We start from the raw sequence: 24,767 nt of genomic DNA on the forward strand, positions 1-24,767 counted from the left end.
TCACTTTTGCAAATTGCATCTCTTTTAACTTGAGTTCAGCACTGTATGAAAATTTTTTCTGAGTCATTTCTGGGCAGAATGTGGCAAAACGTAACCTACCATAATATACTCGTAACAAGTGAGAAACAATGAGCACAAAGATAACAAGTGTGAAAAAGCGGCAAATGCAAATAAAAAAATCTACAACCACTGTATAAGACACACCCAGTTTTCAGACCCCAAATTTTCCATTAAAGGGTGTATCTTATACATGGGGAAATACGGTAAACATTTAGTTTACTTCATTTCTATTACAAGCAACATTTTAGAAAAAAATTCTTGAACATGTCTATTTGTGGCCTTTTATAAGCGTTTGTTTCCCTTATATAAGTATTTCTATATAACTAAAAGTAAAATTGCTCAGGGGTTGGATATGCACAAATTCAACTTTATGAGCTATTGCCAAATTAAGTGGTTAACCAACTTATACTCTTACATTTCAACAGTGTACAACAGTTCCTATTTTTCTACATCCTACTGTGTAGGATAATTTAATGTGTCCACTTGGCTAGGCCACAGTATCTAGATACTTGGTCAAACATTATTCTGGATGTTTCTGGGAAGGTACTTTTTTGGATAAGATTAATATTTAAAGTAGTGCACTCTGAATAAAGCTGATTAACCTATGTAATGTGAGTGACTCTCATCCAATCAGACAAAGGCCTTAACAGAAAAAGACTTACTTCCAAAAGCAAGCAGCAACTCTGCCAGTAGATGGATTCCAACAGAAACTCTCCCCTGGGCTTCCAGCCTGCCAGTCCATCCTGCAGACCTTAGACTTGTCAAACTCCCACAATCACGCTAGCCAAGTTCTAAAATATAAATCTTTCTCTCTGCACTTATACACAGACCCTCTTAGTTGTTTCTGAGAACCCTGACTAACACACTTACCAACTGTCATTTGTTCATTCAATAAAAATTTCCCAAGCAGATATGTTCCAGTCATTTTCTAGGTGTTAAGGATACATCAGTGAACAGATCAAGAAAAAACAAACCACGTTATAGTCTAGTGGAGGAGACACACACAAATATAGAATTGCATAGTACAATATAGGATGATGAAGGCCATGGAGAGCAGGCAGAATGCATGGGAAGGGACTGGAATATGCAGTATGGCAGTCAAGGTAGGCCTCATTAAGGTCTTTCCATCATTGCCCTCTGACTTACACTGTTTCAGATGGAAAGTCGTTTCTTATCTTCTTCTCCCTATCTGTAATGTGTTTTCTTCACTGGCTGCTTTAAAGATTTTAAACATTTTTTATTATCTCTGATTTTCTGAGGACTAATTATAATAGGCTTTGCCATAGTACCATAGTAGCCGGCTTGAGATTTGCTGAGTGTCTTGGATCTGCAGGTGTCTATTCATCAAATTCATAACATTTTTGGCCATTTTTTCACTCATATACAGAGTGGGGCAAAAGTAGGTTTACAGTTGTGTGTACACAAAAACATGTATTCTTGTTATTTATTAATTATTACATTACTTTCCACATGAACAACTGTAAACTTGCTTTTGCTTCACCCTGTATATTTTTGTGTCCCCTTACACCTAAGGTAAGTCTTCAAATACATAATGTTGAATCAGTTAGTATTGTCCCATAAATCAATGACACTATGTTCATTTTTGTTTCAATTTTTTTTTCTCTTTGTGGTTTAGTTTCAATGATCCAGTCTTCAAATTCCCTGATATTTTCTTTAATAGTCTCTAAACTGATGTTAAGCCTATGTAGACAAGTTGTCAATTCAGATATTTTTTTTTACCTTTAAAAGAATATGTAATTTGTTTTTATATTTTTTCCTTTGTACATTATAATGTTTTCTAAAACTCTTTAAAATCACTTTTATAATAGCTTTTAAAAGGTCTGCTAATTCTCTTACCTGTCATTTCTGGATCTCTTTATTGACTAATTTTTCTCTGGTTATGTCACATTTTTTGCTTCTTTACACATAGTAACATTTTTTTATTTTTCCAAAGTTAGAAGCAGTGAGACAGACCGACAGACTCCCGCATGCGCCCAACCAGGATCCACCCGGCATGCCCACCAGGGGGAGATGCTTTGCCCATCTGAGGCATTGCTCCTTTGCAGCCGGAGCCATTCTTGCGCCTGAGGCGCAGGCCATGGAACTATCCTCAGCACCCAGGCCAACTTTGCTCCAATGGAGCCTTGGCTGCGGGAGGGGAAGAGAAAGAGAGAGAAAGGTGAGGGGGAAGGAGCTGAACCTGGGACTTCCACATGCCGGGCTGACGCTCTATTGCTGAGCCAACTGGCCAGGGCCCATAGTAACATTTTTATTGGATTCTGAATATTTGAATGTTGTCTAGCTTTTTTTTTTTTGTCTTCCTTTAAATGTTTTGAGCTAGATAATTTGTTGGAAAATCAGTCTGATCCATTCAAGGCTTGTTTTTAAGCTTTGTTGGTAATGTCCACAGACTACTGCTAAGGCTTGGCTTCTCCAGGTCTCTGCTGAATACTCTGGATATTCACAAGGTCTTTCTACTTTGGATAGAATGTGAGTCTTCCATATTCATTAAACCTCTGGTAGTTATTCTTAGCTTGAATTATGGTGCCTCCTATGCATGTGCCACTAATGGCTAAAGATGTAAGGGGATATCAAGGCACATTTCTGGGACTCTTCATGGGTAGTTTCTTCCTTCTTTGGTACTCCATCTGCAAATTCCAGTGGTTTCAGTCTTCCTAAATCTCAACTTCTGGATCCTAAATTCAGTGAGACTACAATATTCTGTGGGCTCCCCTCTTTGTGCTGGAGTTCAGGAAATGCTTCTAGGTAGAGAGCTGGGCCAATCACAGTGTTCATTTCATTCACAGATGAAAGCCCTGTGATGCCAGCAGACTCATATCTGCAAACAGTTGCTTTGTCTATTTTGTATCATTTTCTAATAGCTTGTTGCAAGAAGGCTAGTCTAGTACCAGTTACACCACTATGGCCAGAAGCAAAAAGTCTGTCACAATGTTTTTATTTTTTAAATTATTTTATTTTATTTTTTAAGTGAGAGGAGAGGAGATAGTTAGACAGACTCCTGCATGCATTATGACCAGGATCCACCCAGCAATCCCTGTCTGAGGCCGATGCTCAAATCAACCAAGCTATCCTCAGCGTCTGGGGCCAACATTCTAACCAACTGAGACACTGGCTGCAAGAGAGGAAGAGGAAGAAAAAGACAGAGAGAGAAGACGGAGAGAAGAGGGAGAAGGAAGGGAAGAGAAGCATATGATTGCTTCTCGTGTGCCCTGACCGTGGATCGAACTTGGGATGACCGCATGCTGGGCCGATGCTCTATCCACTATGCAACCAGCCAGGGACTTATTTTTTAACTTACTTTTAATTTTTTATTGTATAATGACATTTTTAATATATATTATTTATATGCTTAAAATACAGATATAAGAATAACATAGGATTAATTCAAAAGAATACCTATGATTAATAAAAATACATAATGATATATTTCCTTCAGTCTCATTACATAGTAGTATATTTTTACTTTTTCTGTTTCTTCTTCCAATAGAACTGCCATAAACTTTGGCATATGCTTCTTTTATTTTATGCAGAGGTCAAACTGTCCAACATAACATTCATATTGACTTGTTGCACTGCTCTTATCAAGCCCATCTACGTATCATTTTCAAAGAAAACTTTTAGGTGTTTTATGATAGAGTTACTGAACTGCATAGTCACCTGGTCTTGTGTTAATAACCAAATCTTCATGGACATGAAATTTCTTTAGAATCCAATAAGAAAAGGGTAAAGAAAGTTTTTTCATAATCTGAATCTACATGCACTTTTTCAAACTAACGAAAGTATTTTCTTTTATATATTAAGAGAATTAACTGTGTGTATAAAATTGTAAGTATACTAAAAAGCTGGGAGACTAAAATCGTCCAGGAAATTAACAAAAGGAGTGAAAATGGATTTTAATAGCTTTAAGAGTTAATCATTTTCCTCTCAGTGCAGGAAACTTTATCAACTTTATTTTAGAGACGCTTTTGAATTTCTTTTCTTTTGTAATAGCAGTCAATCATAACAGCCCTTTAATATTAAGTACATCTGCAAAACTTAACTTAGAAAAACTTTAAAATGTCAAACTAGTCACCTACAATGTTCTTTTACATTACTCATTATGGGTTTGTGATAAAGAGATACTGTCAGGGTAGTCACCGCACACATGACGTGCATTAACTAACATTTCTAACTGGTAGCCGTTAAATCTAATTGCCCAGTGTTCCTAAAACAGTGTGGTACTACAGCAACGGGGGAAAAGAAATCAACCTAAACTCTGCATGATATGTTGCTTGTTATGCCAGAAACAGACATAACAGAAAATTCTAGGAAAGGATAACCCATTCCAAATAAAGTAAGTAATGTAGGTTTAGACCTGACACAGCCGCTACTGTTTCTAATCCACCTGGCTGTTTTACTGGCAGATAAGCTTGGTTATTTAAGCATCTATGGTTTTTTTTGCTTGTTTTTTTTTTTGTGTGTGTGTGACAGAGAGAGATAGAGAGAGGAACAGATAAGGGCAGACAGACAAGAAGGGAGATTGATGAGAAGCATCAATTCTTCGTTGCGGCAGGCACCTTAGTTGTTCAATGACTGCTTTCTCATATGTGCCTTGACCAGGGGGCTACAGCAGAAGGAGTGACCCTTTGCTCAAGCCAGTGACCTTGGGCTCAAGCTGGTGAGCCTTGCTCAAACCAGATAAGCCCACGCTTAAGCCGGCGACCTTGGGGTTTCTAACCTGGGTCCTCCATGTCCCAGTCCGACACTCTATCCACTGCGCCACCACCTGGCCAAGCAACTATGGTTTTTCTCTTCTCTTTTAATGAGCGATAGAGGTCAGGTGAGAAAAGTGACTGATCAGCAAACCCCACCTTACTATTACAAAGACCAACTCTCCACCAGGAGCTGTGTTACGTGTATATACAAGCAGTACCGCCTTCTAGCTTTACTCACATCGGTCTTTAGTCTGGCTTCCTGACTGTTCTGCCTTCCCAAGCATGCTGCTGAGATTTTCCTGCATGCTAATCAGCATGATGGATACGATCACTTCATGCAGTGCTAATGAAAAAGAGGACACAGACAATGAGCCATGGGCACACACAGTCCAGTTAGGAATCCACCCCGGGATGAATATAAAGACAACCATTCAGCCACTCCTGGGATGAAAATGCAAAGTGCAGGATTCCCAGGGAGTGCATAAGGAACTGAATGGTCACCAGCAAGGACACCTGCTGGCAGCCTCAGGCTCAATTATTAGAGTTAATGTCAAGAGGACAACGGTGCCGTTTAAAATGATACACACACCAAACATGGGGGAATGTCTCTTATGAGCCCCTCCTAAACTTTGTATTATATAAAAATGTTAAAATAGAACAGGGTGCTATGACAAAACATCTTCCAGAAGGGCTGGAGCTTTGTTTGCTCTTTGTTCCTAAGCATTAGCCGACCCTACCACAGGAGTGGATGCAAAGCAAGGTGGTCGGGGAATAAATGCATGACCTGTGCCGACCACAGCACAGAAGAGGGCTGCTGAGCAATTTCTGCTCCAAGTCACAACATTCCGGCGTGTAAGGGACAGGTGAGGCAGCATTCCACGAGGGACGTCTAGGCTTTACTGACTGTACATGTTCTGTAGGTGAGGCTGGGTGCACATCAGATCCAGAAGGTCTTTGTGAGGATGAATGTCTGCAGGCGAGGGGGGAGACTAAGAAAATTAATATTCATGAGTGCCTATGGTGAGTCAAGCATCAGGCACGATTTTACACGTTAATATATGTATAATATACACAAATGTGTACACAATGTTTTTGTTAATTCTAAGGGTCACAAGTAAACACATTAAAATTGCTTATGGAGAGATATGCAATGAATATTAAGAAACAGGATTACTTCTGTACAAAAATCACTTTTCTTTTCCTTTCAATTCTTAGGTATAATAGAATGAGGTTTTCAGTAATAGGATTCAGCTAAGTAACCAGAGTCTGGCTATTTTCTCCCTAATCTTTTCTAAACGGACTTGATACATTTTTGGAATCTTTATTCTACAGCACCCTCTGCTGGGAAAAGTGCCTCAAAATGCTTGATTTCTTTGTTGTTGTTTTCTCTCCAAATGCTCTACAAATCATTTTGAATAAAGAGCTTTATTTTTCTGTCCAAGAGAACCTTCTAAAATGACAATTTCTATCCTTCCGCAATCACTGCCATGTGACTAAAGTCTCTTGATCTATATTAAATAATAATTTGTCACTGTTCTTTCCAGCCTGTTGAGACCAGCTCAGCAGTGGATGTGCACAAAAGGAAGGCGCTGCAGGATTTAAGAAAAACATACAAGACGCAACATACAGAATAGATGGGTGCAGGGGACTCCCAGCCTCTAGGACTGAGAGCCCAGATCTCTGCAGCCTCATCGTATTTATTCATGTCTTTGCTCATCAAGCAAATCAGCAGAGCCTGGGTCAAATTAGTCTACAATGGATTCAGGTGCAGAGAAAGATGACCAACCGATGCCCCCAGGCATGTAGGAAAATGGCTATGAGGATCAGCTGCTTCCTATAAATAATCATAGTAGTGCTTGCTGGAGCTGCGTTCTGCCCCCACAGGACTTGGCCTTCTGAAGTCCACACCAAAGACTTGTCTCAAGGCTGCTGTTTAATCTCTCAGCCATTTTCCTACACAAGCCAAATGTTAGCGCTCTCTGTTGGGTGTCACTGGCATGAGGACGCTGCTGGGAGGGACCGAGAGCAGGGGGCTGGTCGGTGAGGAGGGCAGCGGCGACACTGCACTTCTAGGATGGAGCAAGGCAGGGATGCGGCTTCCCGTGGATCAAGAGGCACCCAGAAGGTAGCTGGCCGCCAGTCCTCCGAGAGGTCCCTGCTGATAAAGGACGGTGGCAGGGGTAGGATGTGGCAGAGGTACAGTTCGGAAGGGAATCCTGCTGGGAGCAGAAGCTTTGAGGGACAATGCAAAAGAGAATAGTCAAAGAGTTTACAACCCACATCAGGGAACAACAAAGTACAGAGGTTCCCAGAATTGAGGGGACCTTATTACCAAAGGGTACCTAAGGGAGCTGGTGGGCTGTGAGCAGCCAGGAGACATCAACAGCTCCTGAACAGCAAAAGCCCTGTTGCCCTTCTCCGCCTCTTCCTGCCCGCACAGACACCGAGGACAAAAAACCGAGGTGAGCACCCAAGGAGAGGTAAATGGGGATCGTGCCACTGTTCATAATGGCCTCGCCTGTAGACGTTATTTCCACGTCCAGCCTCCTCATCCCCAGCGTTTCCTTCTGCCTCTTCATATTCCCCACCTCCAATCCCCCAGCAGCTCTGATCTGCCCGTACTGTTTTGAACTAGGTTGCATTTTCTAGAGTGTTTTATAAATGGAGTTGAATACTCTTTCTTTTCTGGTTTCTTTCACTAAGCATAAATAACTATTTTGTTCGATGGATCAAAAGTTATTCCCTCTTATTGCTAAGTAATATTTCACTGCAGAGACATACCACAATTTGTTCATTCATGTACTTTTTAGTGGGTATTTGGATTATGTTCAGTTTGGGGATGTTATGAACAAGGCTGATCTGACTATTCATGCGCCAAGTCTTTGGGAAAAACAAACAAACAAACAAACAAACAAACAAATAAAACCAGGGGAAGGACTGAACAATCCCACCCATCTGCCCACCAAATTTGAGCTGGGGAGAAGGAAGAAGAGCATCAGCTGGAGTTGGTACTTTGTTTTGGACTGCAATGGATCTTTAGTAATAGTGACAGTTCTAATACCCAAAAGTGCCCAGAAGGCTATGGGTTCTGCCAGGTGAAAGCTGCTTCCTGGGGAGAGACGCTGTCATAGGCAACAGTGGGAAAGTAAAGCTGCTTCCTGGTTGTAACTTATAGACTTGCTGAAGGCAAGAAAGGCCCGTCCAGGGCAGGGAAGCAGAGGAGGGATCTGGACTGCAGCAGCCAAAGGGGAAGAGGATGCAGCAAGCCAGGGAAATCTGTGCACACTCACACACTCAGCCAGCCTCCCACGTGCAACTCGAACCACACCTACAATGTCTGACAAGCCACATCCCACTGCTCTCATCTCAAACCCAGCAGCCGCGTTCACACCCAGGAAGCCTGCCTCACAGTTTATGAGATGCTGTGATAAATCCTCCAACCACAGACTCTCAGAGCTGAAAAGCCCTGGAGAAAACAAAGGAAACAGGCTTGGGGAGTGGAAGTGACTTGCCCAAGGCCACCCAGACAGGAGTGCTTTCTGCTCCAGTACCCACCACTGCTGTCACACTGTCTCTCCGTTCAGAGACATTGTTAAATGTGTTGATGAAACTCAAGCGGCCCTTGGGTTACGACACAGTTCCATTCCTAGACAATGACGTAATCTGAATTTTGGTGTAAGTCGAAACATATGCTAACCTAACACAAATGGAACACTTGAACTTTTACCAGTCCAAAATGGCGTAGGTAGTGCACTGGGGGACGCCAACTCTCTCACTCACAGGCCGCATTACTGCATATTCTTCCACCGCGCACAACTGAACTAGTTCACCCATGTATTCTGTAAGTATGATGCTAACAGCATCAGCCGAAACACTCATGTCTCAATTTCTTAAAGTTTTTTATGGGAGTGAGAGTTGTAAACTTGAAACATCATATGTCCAAACTGTTGTAAACCGAGGACCCTCTGTACTAGGTTCAAAATGATAATCCTCAGAGGTGGGTGCACGGGGTGCATCCTGGGCCCCAACTTCTAAAGGGCCATGCAAAACCCCAACTTTACACTTTTTTCTAATGACACCAAGTTTGGTTTCATATGTGCAATTTTAACATTAAGACTACATAATATTTTTTATTTAAAAATATGGTTAACATGTATTTTTATTTTCCCTGTCTCTCTTTTTTAAGGGGTCCAATATTTTCTTCTGTGCCTGGGGCCTCAACAGACCTTAATCCACTTCTGATGATAAAAGCAACATTGCAACACATGCACGGTTATGAAAAGAACTACTGCTTTTCTCTAAGGAACTGATCACTAAATAAAGGCTGTTTGGAAACTTTGCTTCATTTCCAGTGAATGCCCCATGTGCTCAACCATACACTGTGATCCACATTTTTCTGACCTGGAACCGAACCACTAATTTAGGATGGGCTGGGGCTCCTGAAGGTTTATACCTAGAGAACCACAGTCCTCATGTTGAAAGGACAGAGTGCTCCTTTATGCAGATCACACAGAACAGGGTGAAGGAGGATGGGAACCCTCACCAAAGTCAGCCAGACCTGCCCAACCAACCCTGGCAACTGCTAGGGTGACATCTGTCTAATAAGGCAGCTCAGGCAGTTGGAATAGAGCTGAAGGGAAGTCTCCACCCAGTTTGTGTTCACTAAACCCACTGGTTTTCTTATAGACTTTCTTTGCACTATTTATTAATTAGGGTCCTGATCCATTATAAAGTTCCTTAGGACTCACTTTGTCCCTTTAGCTTTTTTTTTTTTTTACAACTTTATTACTTCTGTTCAGTACAGATGCATCTCTTCACTTCATTCTGTAATAGCCACTGCTGTTGTTTTTGGGTGGCCTCTTTCTTCTAACCAGAGATACAGAGTGCATGGGGGTTAAGAAGACAAAGGGGCCTGACATACCCAGCAGGTAGTTCCAGTCATGGACTTGCAGACGAACCACTCTAACAGGTATCCTATTCTGTCCATGCAATGGATAATCACTGATTCTCAAGACTGCGGTAAAGATTATATTAGACAAGATATGCAGAGTGAACATCTATTGAATAAACGGTACAAGAATCATGTGAACTATTTAAGTCTGTTTTTCTTTTCAGTTTCCTAGCTAGAATTGAGTATACAGATGTTAAATGTTTATATGATGTATCACCACTCTATTTTTAAAATCTATAGCTCAAAGCAGCATTATGCATAATAATGCTATGGAAACACCTCAAGTGTCCATTCCTGAATGAATCCATGAACAAAATGTGGTATATACACTGACGAAATATTATTCAACTTTAAATAGCAGGGAATTCTGACATTTGCTATGACATGGACAAACCTTGACATTATGCTAAGTGAAACAGCCAGACATAAAAGGACAAATGCTCTATGATGACAGTTATATGAGGTACCTAGAGTAGTCAAATGCATGGAGACAGAAAGCAGAATGGTGGTTAGCAGGAACTGAAGAGGAGGGGATGGGGATGCATTGCTTAAGAGGAACAGTTTCAGTGTTGCAAGATGAAAAAAACCTGGAGATGGATGGTGCTGACTGTTGCACAACAATGGGGATGTACTTATCACCACTTGTTGGGCAGATAAAATATAAATATATTATGCTCACTTTGTTAAAGATGGCGCTGCCCACTTGGAAGCTTGTCGCCCAGGTGATATAATGTGTGTTGGGGGCGGGCTGTGGGCAGGCAGGATCCTTGTAGCCTGGAGCTTGGTTTTAGGACTAAGCCTTTCCCACCCTTTTTGATATGGGGTGGTGCAATCCCATCATGCCTCAGATAAGTGACTTTGTATTAGAGACTTCCCTATTTTGTATATTGGATTAAAGGTTTGATTTCTACACTATAAAATGGGGGCAGACTGGGAGCTTGCTCTCTCAGTTCCTGAGATTAGCGTTAGAGAAGAGAGTAGAGAAGGGTCTCATGGAGGAGACCAGGAGAAGCAGCCAAGATGGTGGAGTGCTGAGTAAAAAGTCAGTTTGTGCAGAGTTTGTGCAGGGAGAAGGAAGGAGATGGGGAACAGAGGTGAACGAGTCTGGTGAGCTAGAAACCTTTGATTCTAGGAAACTCAGATAAAGTCAGTAGCTTTGTGAGTGCTGAATGAGTGGGTTTGGAGCCCAGTGCATGTTTTTACTTGCCCGCCGGGTGCAAGCTAGGATTAAAGATAATGGCCCACCAGTTCATGGCTCTGTTGTTTCATTACCATCTGTCCGATTCCAATGCAAACCTGCATGGGCCAGGCAGCTGTGATGATGGTCGTGAATACTGGCTTTACACCACTCTACACATAAAATGATTTAACTGGTAAAATTTTATGTTATGGATATTTTACCATGATTTTTTATAAGGTATTAAAAACTAATTGCTTCAACCATGTGTTAATAAAGAGATCTGAGCAACTAGAGTTGCATGCATATTCTACCATTAAGCTGTTTTCTTTTAGACCAGTTTGCTAAAATATACTGACATTCTGGTATTTATTTTTAGTATTCCTGTTATTGTGGCAACCAAATAATTTTAATTTGATTAGAATAGGCCTGATGTAATAAGTTAGCTTTGAATCAAAAAATTTCTCCAGGAGAGCATGTTTTTGACCTTATAATGAATCCAGAGAGAATAAAATTTGATTACTAAAATATGTTATTTTAGGTTTTCCATATCAATAACCCCCTTAACTCCCCAAAAAAGGGAAGTGAAAGAGACACATATGACCTGACGTTTTAGGTGTTTTGGGTAGCATACTTTATATTCCTAGTTGTTTTACTCAGATTAAAGTAAAAATGAGGAGATGACGTCAGAGTAATGGCGGGGTAGGAAGCGATACCGATAAATCTCCCCCAAAACTCAACAAGATCTTCAACCAGAAACAGAAAAACCTATACTTGGAGCTTCCAGATGCTTCGCAATACACCCAAAGGTATGATTGAGTGAAAAATTGGCTAAATATATAACCAAACCCCGAAGGAAAAAGGGAGTAAGAAATGCTCCGCCTTCCTCACTAACCTAAACAGGGCGGCTTTCTCTGGTAACTGTGAATATAGAAACTGAGGCGGGCAAAGGGGGTGAATAGATCCAGGCCGCCACGGCACAAACGGCCGAACCAGGCTGTGGCACACAGATCCAAGCCGAGGAAAATCTGATCCTGTGGCAACCCGGGCAATACAAGCTAACACTCGCGCCAAACCCAAACAAAGAAAGACAAGCGGAGCGGCCATTTTACCTGGTTTCCTGGTCGGTGCGCAGTTAGTGGGTGAGAATTTCTTCCTAGGCCCCGAAAGTGGGTGCCCGTGTTGCCCCACGGAGAGGCAGGGTCAGAGGCCTTTCTGTGGGCCGAGGACAGAGTCTCTGGGCAGCCCCAGCACCCTGGGAAAGCCACGCACGGGAGGGAGTGAGAACTACTTCCAACGGTGGAGATTTTCCGTGCTGGTGAGGGTTTCACTCAGAGGGAACCGCGGCCGGCCTCATATCCGGGTGTGCGCGCGCAGATAAGGAGTGAGCGATTCCTCCGAGTGCCTCCACAGTGCGCGCCCGTGTTATCGCAGAGAGGGGCAGAGTCAGGGGCCTTTGTGTGGGCCAAAGCGGAATCTCGAGCCGCCCCAGCGCCTTGCAAAAGCCGCGCACGGGGACGGAGCGAGACTCAATTCCAACGCTGCAACTTTTCCCTGCGGTTGGGGGTTTCACTCAGAGCGTGAGACTGCTGGCTGGATATCCTGGTCGCAGACAGTGAGTGAGAGTTTCCTCCAAGCGCCCCCCAGAAGTGGGTGCCCGCTTGTGTTACCGGACAGAGTGGCAGAGCCAGTGGTCTTTGAGTGGGCGGAAAGCCCGCCTGATTATGCTAGCAGCTCTGACTGACTGAGCCTTACCCAGAGCAATGTGCTGAGTGGAAATAGAGTGGGGAGTTGCCAGCTCTTTGAGCCTCTTACTATCCAGGCAGAGGCAGCAGCAACCCCATAGCTGGATTATCAGGCTACTAATTGAGGAAGGAAAGACTAGGAGAAAGGCTCCAGGAACACGGACTCTCTCACTGTCGGAGCCTATAAATGCTAATGAGCCTCGACTCCCACGAGACTAAAGCACAATACATGACATTGCCATAGAGACTTATCAACTGCAAGCCTCTACCTGAGCGTGCCAAAGGGGCAGAACCCGGGGTACAGAGTCACCGACCAGGAAGAGGGAGAGAAAAGAAAAAGCAAGAAGATAACCTCTCAAAATCAAGAATAATCTGCAGACTTTATAACCTATCACATTTTATTTTATTTGTTCGTTTGTTTCTCTTATCTTCATTCTTGATACTGTTTTTTCTTCCTCCAATTTGACCGATTAACTCTCTACTGGTCTTACTCTCTCCTCTCCTTGAACTACACTACCCATAAGTGTTACATCTCCCATTATCTTTTCTCTTCTCTTCCTTTCTCTCTATGAAGGTTGCACTCCAAAACCCTTAACTCTCTCTCTCTCTCCTTTCTTTTTTCTTCTTTTAGTGGTTCCCTCTCTTTTTTCTCTCTCTCTCTTTCTTTTCTCCCTCTATATTAGTTTCTTCCTTTCTCCTTTACATCTCCTCTCATTCAAACCTCAATAACAAACAAATTATCTTATCTGGGACTCAAACCTATGTTTGTGGCATTTTGGGGGTTTTTACTTCACCTTTTTAACTCACTAGCAGTGCTCCCATCCCTGGCTCTCCATATTATCTAGTTCTTGTTCCACTAAATACAATAGTAAGTTTTTAATTTGTCCCCCCATTTTTCCGTTTTCCTCTTATTCCTCTCATCATAACTCTTAGACAACCAACACCTAAAAGCAAATCATTTTATTCTTGACCCAAATTTTTTCCTTAGTTGCTTTTTGTGGGTCCATACGCTCTTTTTTTTTTCTTTTTTCCTTTTTTTTTTTTCTTTTTTTCTTTTTTGCCCCTTTATTACTTTTCCCCAATTCAGGCCCTCCATCACAGGCATTGTTTGTTATAACTCACAGTCTACCACAAGATTTTCTCAAGAAAGAGGGGAGAGGAGAGGAGAGGAAAAAAGGAGGGGGGGAATAATTTCCTTTTTTTAAAAATTTTTATTTTATTTTATTTTTATTTCATTATTAATTTTTTTAAAAAAAAACAACTCTTTTCGATTTTTTATTTTTTTTTTATTTTTTTTAACTTTTTATTCTTTATTAAATCTCATTAATACTATCAACAAAACCACCCTCAGATGCCATTAAGGAAGAGAAAATCGAATATCATGGATACAAAAGAAAGAGAGGTAACACAGCTAGATGAGGAAAAAATCTATGGAGAAAAAATTTAATATATTGGAAACCTTGGAGCTAAATGACAGAGAATTCAAGATAGAAATACTAAAAATCCTCCGAGATATACAAGAAAACACAGAAAGGCAATATAGGGAGCTCAGAAAACAACTCAATGAACACAAAGAATATATGTCCAAGGAAATTGAAACTATAAAAACAAATCAAACAGAGATGAAAAACTCAATTCACGAGCTGAAAAACGAAGTAACAAGCTTAGCTAATAGAACAGGTCAGATAGAAGAGAGGATTAGTGAAATAGAAGACAAGCAACTTGAGGCACAACAGAGAGAAGAAGAAAGAGACTCAAAAATTAAAAAAAATGAGATAGCCCTACAAGAATTATCTGACTCCATCAAAAAGAATAACATAAGAATAATAGGTATATCAGAGGGAGAAGAGAGAGAAAATGGAATGGAGAACAGACTCAAACAAATAATAGATGAGAACTTCCCAAGCCTGTGGAAAGAACTAAAGCCTCAAGTTCAAGAAGCAAACAGAACTCCAAGTTTTCTTAACCCCAACAAACCTACTCCAAGGCATATCATAATGAAATTGACACAAACCAACAGCAAAGAAAAAATTCTCAAGGCAGCCAGGGAAAAGAAGAATACAACATATAAAGGAAGGCCCATTAGATTATCATCAGATTTCTCAGCAGAAACTCTACAAGCTAGAAGAGAGTGGACCCCAATATTTAAAGTCCTGAAAGAGAGGAACTTTCAGCCACGAATACTATACCCATCAAAGCTATCCTTCAAATACGAAGGAGAAATAAAAACATTCACAGATACAGAAAAGATGAGGGAATTTATCATCAGAAAACCCCCACTCCAGGAATTACTAAAGGGGGTTCTCCAATCAGATACAAAGAACAAAAAAAAACAGAGCCACAAGTAAAAGCTCCAAGAAGAACACAATAAAACCAAATTTAAACTGTGACAACAACAAAAAGAAAGAGGGGGAGAAGATGGAGATTAACAGTAGCAAAGGACGATGGAGTGCAAAAGTACTCACAAAATAGTTCGCTACAATGAACAGGGTAGGGACCCTTTTCATTACTCAAAGGTAACCACCATTGAAAAAACCACCACAGAAGCACATGAGATAAAAAAGATAGCAACAGAGGAAAGATGTATGGAATACAACCAAATAAAAACAAAAGATAGAAAAACGAAAGAGAAGGATCAAACAAGACACAAAACTAACAGAAAGCAAGATATAAAATGGCAATAGGGAACTCACAAGTATCAATAATTACACTAAATGTAAACGGATTAAACTCACCAATAAAAAGGCACAGAGTAGCAGAATGGATTAAAAAAGAAAATCCAACTGTATGCTGCCTACAGGAAACTCATCTAAGTAACAAGGATAAAAACAAATTCAAAGTGAAAGGCTGGAAAACAATACTCCAAGCAAATAACATCCAAAAAAAAGCAGGTGTAGCAATACTCATATCGGATAATGCTGACTACAAGACAGGAAAAGTACTCAGAGACAAAAATGGCCATTTCATAATGGCTAAGGGGACACTGAATCAAGAAGACATAACAATTCTTAATATATATGCACCAAACCAAGGAGCACCAAAATATATAAGACAGCTACTTATTGATCTTAAAACAAAAACTGACAAAAATACAATCATACTTGGAGACCTCAATACACCGCTGACGGCTCTAGATCGGTCATCCAAACAGAGAATCAACAAAGACATAGTGGCCTTAAACAAAACACTAGAGCACCTGGATATGATAGACATCTACAGGACATTTCATCCCAAAGTGACTGAGTATACATTTTTCTCCAGTGTACATGGATCATTCTCAAGAATTGACCATATGTTGGGCCACAAAAACAACATCAGAAAATTCAGAAAAATTGAAGTTGTACCAAGCATATTTTCTGATCATAAAGCCTTGAAACTAGAATTCAACTGCAAAAAAGAGGAAAAAAATCCCACAAAAATGTGGAAACTAAACAACATACTTTTAAAAAATGAATGGGTCAAAGAAGAAATAAGTGCAGAGATCAAAAGATATATACAGACTAATGAAAATGACAATACGACATATCAGAATCTATGGGATGCAGCAAAAGCAGTGATAAGAGGGAAGTTCATATCGCTTCAGGCATATATGAACAAACAAGAGAGAGCCCAAGTGAACCACTTAACTTCCCACCTTAAGGAACTAGAAAAAGAAGAACAAAGACAACCCAAAACCAGCCGAAGAAAGGAGAAAATAAAAATCAGAGCAGAAATAAATGAAATAGAGAACAAAAAAACTATAGAAAAAATTAATAGAACAAGGAGCTGGTTCTTTGAAAAGATCAACAAAATTGACAAACCCTTGGCAAGACTTACCAAGGAAAAAAGAGAAAGAACTCATATAAACAAAATCCAAAATGAAAGAGGAGAAATCACCACGGACACTGTAGATATACAAAGAATTATTGTAGAATATTATGAAAAACTTTATGCCACTAAATTCAACAACCTAGAAGAAATGGATAAATTCCTAGAAAAATACAACCTTCCTAGACTGAGTCAAGAAGAAGCAGAAAGCCTAAACAGACCTATCAGTAGAGAAGAAATAGAAAAAACCATTAAAAACCTCCCCAAAAATAAAAGTCCAGGCCCTGACGGCTATACCAGCGAATTTTATCAAACATTCAAAGAAGACTTGGTTCCTATTCTACTCAAAGTCTTCCAAAAAATTGAAGAAGAAGCAATACTTCCAAACACATTTTATGAGGCCAACATAACCCTCATACCAAAACCAGGCAAGGATGGCACAAAAAAAGAAAACTACAGACCAATATCTCTAATGAATACAGATGCTAAAATACTAAACAAAATACTAGCAAATCGAATACAACAACATATTAAAAAAATAATACATCATGATCAAGTGGGATTCATCCCAGAATCTCAAGGATGGTTCAACATACGTAAAACGGTTAATGTAATACACCATATCAACAAAACAAAGAACAAAAACCACATGATCTTATCAATAGATGCAGAAAAGGCTTTCGATAAAATACAACACAATTTTATGTTTAAGACTCTCAACAAAATGGGTATAGAAGGAAAATATCTCAACATGATAAAGGACATATATGATAAACCATCAGCTAACATCATATTAAATGGCACTAATCTGAAGGCTTTCCCCCTTAAATCAGGAACAAGACAGGGTTGTCCACTCTCTCCACTCTTATTTAATGTGGTACTAGAGGTTCTCGCCACAGCAATCAGACAAGACAAAGAAATAAAAGGCATCCATATCGGAAAAGAAGAAGTAAAGGTATCACTTTTTGCAGATGATATGATCCTATACATCGAAAACCCCAAAGAATCCACAAAAAGACTACTAGAAACAATAAGCCAATACAGTAAGGTCGCAGGATACAAAATTAACATACAGAAGTCAATAGCCTTTCTATATGCCAACAATGAAACAACTGAGAAGGAACTCAAAAGAATAATCCCCTTCACGATTGCAACAAAAAAAATAAAATACTTAGGAATAAACATAACAAAGAATGTAAAGGACTTATATAATGAAAACTATAAACCATTGTTAAGGGAAATCGAAAAAGATATAATGAGATGGAAGAATATACCTTGTTCTTGGCTAGGAAGAATAAATATAATCAAGATGGCTATATTACCCAAAGCAATATACAAATTTAATGCAATTCCCATCAAACTTCCAATGACGTTTTTTAAAGAAATAGAGCAAAAAATCATCAGATTTATATGGAACTATAAAAAACCCCGAATAGCCAAAGCAATCCTAAAGAAAAAGAATGAAGCTGGGGGCATAACAATACCTGACTTCAAACTCTATTATAGGGCCACGACAATCAAAACAGCATGGTATTGGCAGAAAAATAGACACTCAGACCAATGGAACAGAATAGAAAGTCCAGAAATAAAACCACATATATATAGTCAAATAATTTTTGATAAAGGGGCCAACAACACACAATGGAGAAAAGAAAGCCTCTTCAATAAATGGTGCTGGGAAAACTGGAAAGCCACATGCAAAAGAATGAAACTGGACTACAGTCTCTCTCCCTGTACAAAAATTAACTCAAAATGGATCAAAGATCTAAACATAAGACCTGAAACAAGTACATAGAAGAAGACATAGGTACTCAAGTCATGGACCTGGGTTTTAAAGAGCATTTTATGAATTTGACTCCAATGGCAAGAGAAGTGAAGGCAAAAATTCATGAATGGGACTACATCAGACTAAGAAGTTTTTGCTCAGCAAGAGAAACTGATAACAAAATAAACAGAAAGCCAACTAAATGGGAAATGATATTTTCAAACAACAGCTCAGATAAGGGCCTAATATCCAAAATATACAAAGAACTCATAAAACTCAACAACAAACAAACAAACAATCCAATAAAAAAATGGGAAGAGGATATGAATAGACACTTCTCCCAGGAAGAAATACAAATGGCCAACAGATATATGAAAAGATGCTCATCTTCTTTAGCTATTAGAGAAATGCAAATCAAAACGGCAATGAGATACCACCTCACACCTGTTCGATTAGCTGTTATTAGCAAGTCAGGTAATAGCAAATGTTGGAGAGGCTGTGGAGAAAAAGGAACCCTCATACACTGTTGGTGGGAATGTAAAGTAGTACAACCATTATGGAAGAAAGTATGGTAGTTCCTCAAAAAACTGAAAATAGAACTACCTTATGACCCAGCAATCCCTCTACTGGGTATATATCCCCAAAACTCAGAAACATTGATACGTAAAGACACATGCAGCCCCATGTTTATTGCAGCATTGTTCACAGTGGCCAGGACATGGAAACAACCAAAAAGCCCATCAATAGATGACTGGATAAAGAAGATGTGGCACATATACACTATGGAATACTACTCAGCCATAAGAAATGATGATATCGGAACATTTACAGCAAAATGGTGGGATCTTGATAACATGATACGAAGCGAAATAAGTAAATCAGAAAAAACCAGGAACTGTATTATTCCATACGTAGGTGGGACATAATACTGAAACTAAGAGACATTGACAAGAGTGTGGTGGTTACGGGGGGGAGGGGGGAATGGGAAAGGGATAGGGGGTGGGGAGGGGCACAAAGAAAACAAGATAGAAGGTGACAGAGGACAATCTGACTTTGGGTGGTGGGTATGCAACATAATTGAACGACAAGATAACCTGGACTTGTTATCTTTGAATATATGTATCCTGATTTATTGATGTCACCCCATTAAAAAAATAAAACTATAAAAAAAAAAAAAAAAAAGAAAAATGAAAAAAAAAAAAAGTAAAAATGTATATTATTTTATAAATAAATATGTACTGTCTATAATAAGCAGAAGCCTTAGGTAAGAGGAAAAGCAGGCTAAGAAGAAAACTTCATAGAGATAGAGACATTACAAATGAAGTCAGAAGAGCCATTAAAGATAAATATGTCAGAAATACGGCAATAGTAAATATACAAGAGAAGTTTGTAGGGTGGTTATTAGGGAGAAAGAAAAAGTATGAGAAAAGGGTACAGTTTCCAGTTTCAGGTAATGAAACGTAAGTCCTGTATAGTCATTTTTAACAGACTATTAAAGTCTGGGAAAATATTTCTATGAAAGGCCAGAAAGTAACTATTCTGAGCTTTGTGGGCCAGCTGGCAACTACTGAACTCTGCTGTTAGAGCTCAAATGCAGCCACAGACAATACGCAAACAAATGGGTGTGGCTGTTTCAATAAAATTTTATTTACAAACACTGGCCAGATCTGGTCTGAGGGCAACAGTGTGCCAAGCCCTGATCTAGCAAAACAAATAAACAAAGGACAGTTTGGAATAAGGTATATCAACGTACACAGACTAAAATACCATGGATTCCTATGCTCCGCCCCAGTGAACCAAACCCATGAGCAGAAATTCAAATTTAAAATGTCCCTTTCTTACCCAAGTCCTAATAGTCGCTCAGAGGAGCTATACTGCTCAAAGTGCTAAACAGTTTCTAGTGGATTCTTCAATCCCACTAAAAGTGGGATGATAGCCTATTATATTAAAATATTCAAAGGTTTCCTTTCTTTAAAAAAATATTTCTTAGTACCCAGAAGTGAATTCACAAAAGTAAATTCTTACTCTAAGCACCTCTAAGTATTTTTCAGTTGATTAGCAAGATACAGAATAAAACCCAGTCCAGTAATTTCAAAGACGCATCACCTCAACAGACAGTGGTTATCGTCAAGATCCCCAAGGACTGTATAAACTATCTATATAAAATGGAAAGATATCTGAAGAATACATATTTTAGTGTAAAAACAAGTAAGCAATATACATACACAAAGAATACACTTGTGTAAAAAAGAAAAACACTGCATTTTCTTTTATATATATATAAAAGGAAAAATTTTAGGATACTTTTCTCACCTCTAAGAAGCAGGATGCCAAGTTTCACAGTGCTCATGTTTTATGTCATCTGTACTCTTAAATTTTTTATCATAAGCATGTACAACTTTTAGTATTAATATTTTTATGTTGCAGTTAAAAGTTCTATAATCACCTTATTATTAAGAGTCATTTTGAATGCCAGTATTTTTGACAAAAAGACAATTCTCTCAAAGGATTTCTACCATTCATAAAGGTCATCATAAAACAATAATATTTATATACACAGTCCATGGGACACGGTCTTTTTGGGTAATTTTTCATAGCAGTACATTACCTCAGCTCCGCCCATCCATTTAGGCTCATCGGGAAACTCAGCACACAGAACATCTTCTGACTGATCAGTCCCCAAGACATGGTAGCAAAGCTTTTGGTGGAGATTGCTTGATGTCTCTGTGCCTGAAAGAGTTAAATATTTATACTGAAAGGCAGTTTACAAGTTTAAGAGAATCTATTCCACTCATATTGTATAATGCTAGGAACAAAGTTATATGCCTGGTTGCAGGATATAAGGTTATTATATAAAAGTTAGTCACTTTTATATATACCTGCCATGAACAAATGAAATTTGAAACTAAACATACAATACCACTTACATTAGTATCCCCTAAAAGAAATACTTAGGTATAAATCTTAACAAAATACATGCCAGATCTATATGAGGAAAACCATAAAACTCTGATGAAAGAAATCAAAGAATAAATGAGAGGTATTCCATCTTCATAAACAGGAAGACTCAATATTGTCAAGATGTCAGTTTTTCCCAACTTGATTTACAGACTCAATGCAATCCCTATCAAAATCCCAGCAAGGTATTTTGTGGATAGAAACAAACTGATTCTTAAGTTTACATGAAAAGAAAAAGATCCCAAAATAGCCAACACAATATTGAAGAAAGAACAAAGTTGGAGGACTGACTTCAAGACTTACTATAGGTAATCAAATATTGATGATATTGGCAAAAATAGACCAATAGATCAATAAAACAGAGTAGACAGCCCAGAAATCGGCCCACATAATATAGACAACTAATCTTGATAAGGAAGCAAAGGCTATATAATAAAGACCTTTTTTTTTCCAATGAAGTGTTGGAACTGGACATCCACATGGAAAACAAGCTAGACCAAGACCTTACACACTTCATAAACATTAACTCAAAATGGATCACAGACATAACTGTAAATGCAAAACTCGAAAACCCCCAGAAGACAACATAGGAGAAAACCTTGATGATCTCAGGTTTGGTGGTGAGTTTTTAGATACAACACCAAAGGCACAATTCATAAAAGAAAAAACTGATAAGCTGAACTTCATTAAATTTAAAACCTGCTCTGTAAAAGATACTGTCAAGGAAATGAAAAGACAACCCACAAACCTAGGAGGAAATGTTTGCAAAAGACATATCTGATAAAGGACTGTTATCCAAAATATACAAAGAACTATTAAAAACTTGGCAATAAGAAAACCAACTAATTAAAAACTGGGCCAAAGACCTTAACAGACACATTGTCAAGGAAGGTACATACTAGAGATGACAAATAAGCACATGAAAAGGTGCTTCACATCATATGTCATCAAGAAAATGCAAAGAAAACAATGAGATACCACTACATGACTATCAGAATGGCCAAAATCCAGAACACGGACAGCACCCAATGCAGATGAGGATGTGAGGCAAGAGGAACTCGTACTCACTGCTGGTGGAATGCAAAATGGTACAGCCAGTTTGGAAGACAGTTTAGCCATTTCTTCCACTCCTTGGTATTTACCCAAAGGAGCTGAAAACTTATTTATGTCCTTGCAAAAACCTGCACACAAATATTTATAACAGCTTTATCCAAAATGGTCAAAACCTGGATGCAACCAAGATGGTCTTCAGTGGATGAGTGGATTAATAAATTATGGTACACAGACAATAGAATATCATTCAGTGCAAAAACAAAATAAGCTACCAAGCCACGAAAAGATATAAAACAACCTTAATGCGTATTACTAAGTGAAAGAAACCAATGAAAATGCTAGATACTCTATGATTCCAACTATACGATGTTCTGGAAAAGGTAGACAGTAATACTGGTGAGACAGTAATAAGATCAGTGGTTGCCAGGGGTTAGGAGGGAGGGGGGATAAAAGGTGGAAAACAGAGTAATTAAGGCAGTGAAACTACTCTAATAATACTATGTTAGGTAAAGATCATTATACGTTTGTTTGAACCCATGGAATATACAACACAGACTTTTAAAGTCTAATATAAACTCTGAATTTGGGGTGATTCTGAGGTGTCAATGGAGGCTCACCAACTGCACCACTCTGGCGAGGGGTGTTAATAATGGGGGAGGCTACGCATGTGTGGGGGCAGGGGATGCATGGGAAATCTCTGTACCTTCTGATGAGGATGTGAAGGTAAACTGCTTCTGCTGTGAACCAAAAATTGCTATAAAAGCTAGTTATTAAAAAACAACAACTTAACAATCAGTTAGGCGTCATCCTGAAAGTAAATCACACATGCTGATTTTGGAGGCTACTATGAGATTGAACTGTTTTGTTTTGTTTTTAATTTTGAAAATGCACAAAGCTTTCAGAACAATGAAGAAAAAAAGTAAGATAACACCATAATATATATTAAAAACAAAACAAAACACAGAGCCCTTGAGTACTTGGTGATCTTCCAAAGTCTTTTTTCCCAGAAGCTGGTGAGAAGTGCAGTCTGAATCGCTTAGTTTTTACTGTAAGCACCTCCATCACACATCCCAGGAGGCTGCTGACGTTCTCCGGACCACAGGGCAACAATGACAGTCGGGAGGTGCTGGCTGTCTTAGTTTGATCACATTTCTGTTTTTGCCACAGCAAGTGGAAGGCAACTAAAATTTTCCATGTTTTTCACAAGTTAACTTAATAACACTGTTCTCCAACAAGAAATGGCCAGTTATATACTATTTTGATCTCCCAGAGCTTAGAAATAGCCAACACTTTCTAAAACCACTGGCACTCTTATCATAGGCAGCTATTTCAATGCACAGAGCCCAGAGGTCTTTCTTCACCCAACATCCTTGATTAAACAACCTCTTAGGTTCCTCGTCTTGTAGTTCCTTGGTGAATTCAGAGAAAGGTACTGCAGTAGTGTAATCAAGAGGCAGCAAGCACTAAACATAGATAAAAGAGATGAAAAAGTGTTACAGCCTTATTCCCAGTTCAACTTGGGGGTAAACAGCCAAGAAAGCGTATCTAAAGGTGACAAAGATACAGGCAGTCATGACAAGGGGACAACATGTGCAGCAGAAAGCACCAGAGTAGCTGTGCTTCTTGCCAGCCACAGGCTCCGACACAAGTGACTGAGACTCTGCCTCCCAGATCCAAACCTCTAACAAAGGGATTATAAATCCACCTGTAAAGATCAGTCAAGACAACATGAAAATGCTATACACCACCTGGAAATATGGAGTACATAAAGATGTACTCCATCTTTATGTCAGCTTGTCCAGCAAGGTACAAGGTATGGGGCCCTCCCTGCCTGGGAAGATGAGGAGTGAGAGGGGAAAAGAAAGAGGGACCAGTGAACACAACAGGATCTTTGTGCTACTGAAGAGGAGAGAATAGATGTGTGTGGGAAGTGAATAAGGAGAAAAGTGTCAAGATAAATGCAACCAACAGGGCACTTGCAACTCCTGATCAGGGAAGACTTGATTACTGCAGTAGAAAAAATTTTTTAAATATTCAGTGTGATTAAATAAGTTGGTTTTACCAAAAAAATAAAATAAAAATCCATCTTCTCCATTATCCCCTTGGGAGACAGAACACATTTGTGAAGGACTGATTGCAATAATGACCTCAATTTTTTATGGTTCCTCGTATCTATTTCACCACCCTCTGAATAGGGGCTGGGCAACAGAATGCAGAGGTGATAATATAACTAGCAAGCCTAGGCATCCAAGGTTGTGCCTTTGGCTCTCTCTCTCTCTCTTGGAATCCTGCTGAGCTGCCATGAAAATTAGTCTGCTAGACTGGTAGAGGATGAGAGACCACATGGAGCAGAACTGAGGCCCCAGACATGTGAATGTGTCAAGCCAAGATCAGCCAACTGCCCTGCAGCTGATCATAAATACATGATCAAGCTCAGCTAAGCCCAGAAATGCTTCCTGGCCAACCTATATACACTTAAGCAAAATAAACAGTCATTATTCTAAGACACTAAGATTTGGGGTGATTGGTTACACAA

At 39.4% G+C, this 24,767-nt stretch overlaps 1 protein-coding gene across 1 annotated transcript in view; it reads right to left on the reverse strand.

Annotated features, from left to right (window-relative positions):
• PREP (prolyl endopeptidase) overlaps positions 1 to 24,767 on the reverse strand; it is a 158,382-nt gene that overhangs the window by 98,257 nt on the left and 35,358 nt on the right. The window contains exon 6 of the mRNA XM_066248268.1: positions 20,829 to 20,950. Coding sequence (XP_066104365.1) covers positions 20,829 to 20,950 — 122 coding nt within the window. The remainder of the gene's footprint in view (positions 1 to 20,828; positions 20,951 to 24,767) is intronic.

The sequence above is a fragment of the Saccopteryx bilineata genome, chromosome 12 (assembly GCF_036850765.1).
Source record: "Saccopteryx bilineata isolate mSacBil1 chromosome 12, mSacBil1_pri_phased_curated, whole genome shotgun sequence".
Classification (NCBI taxonomy): Eukaryota; Metazoa; Chordata; class Mammalia; order Chiroptera; family Emballonuridae; genus Saccopteryx; species Saccopteryx bilineata.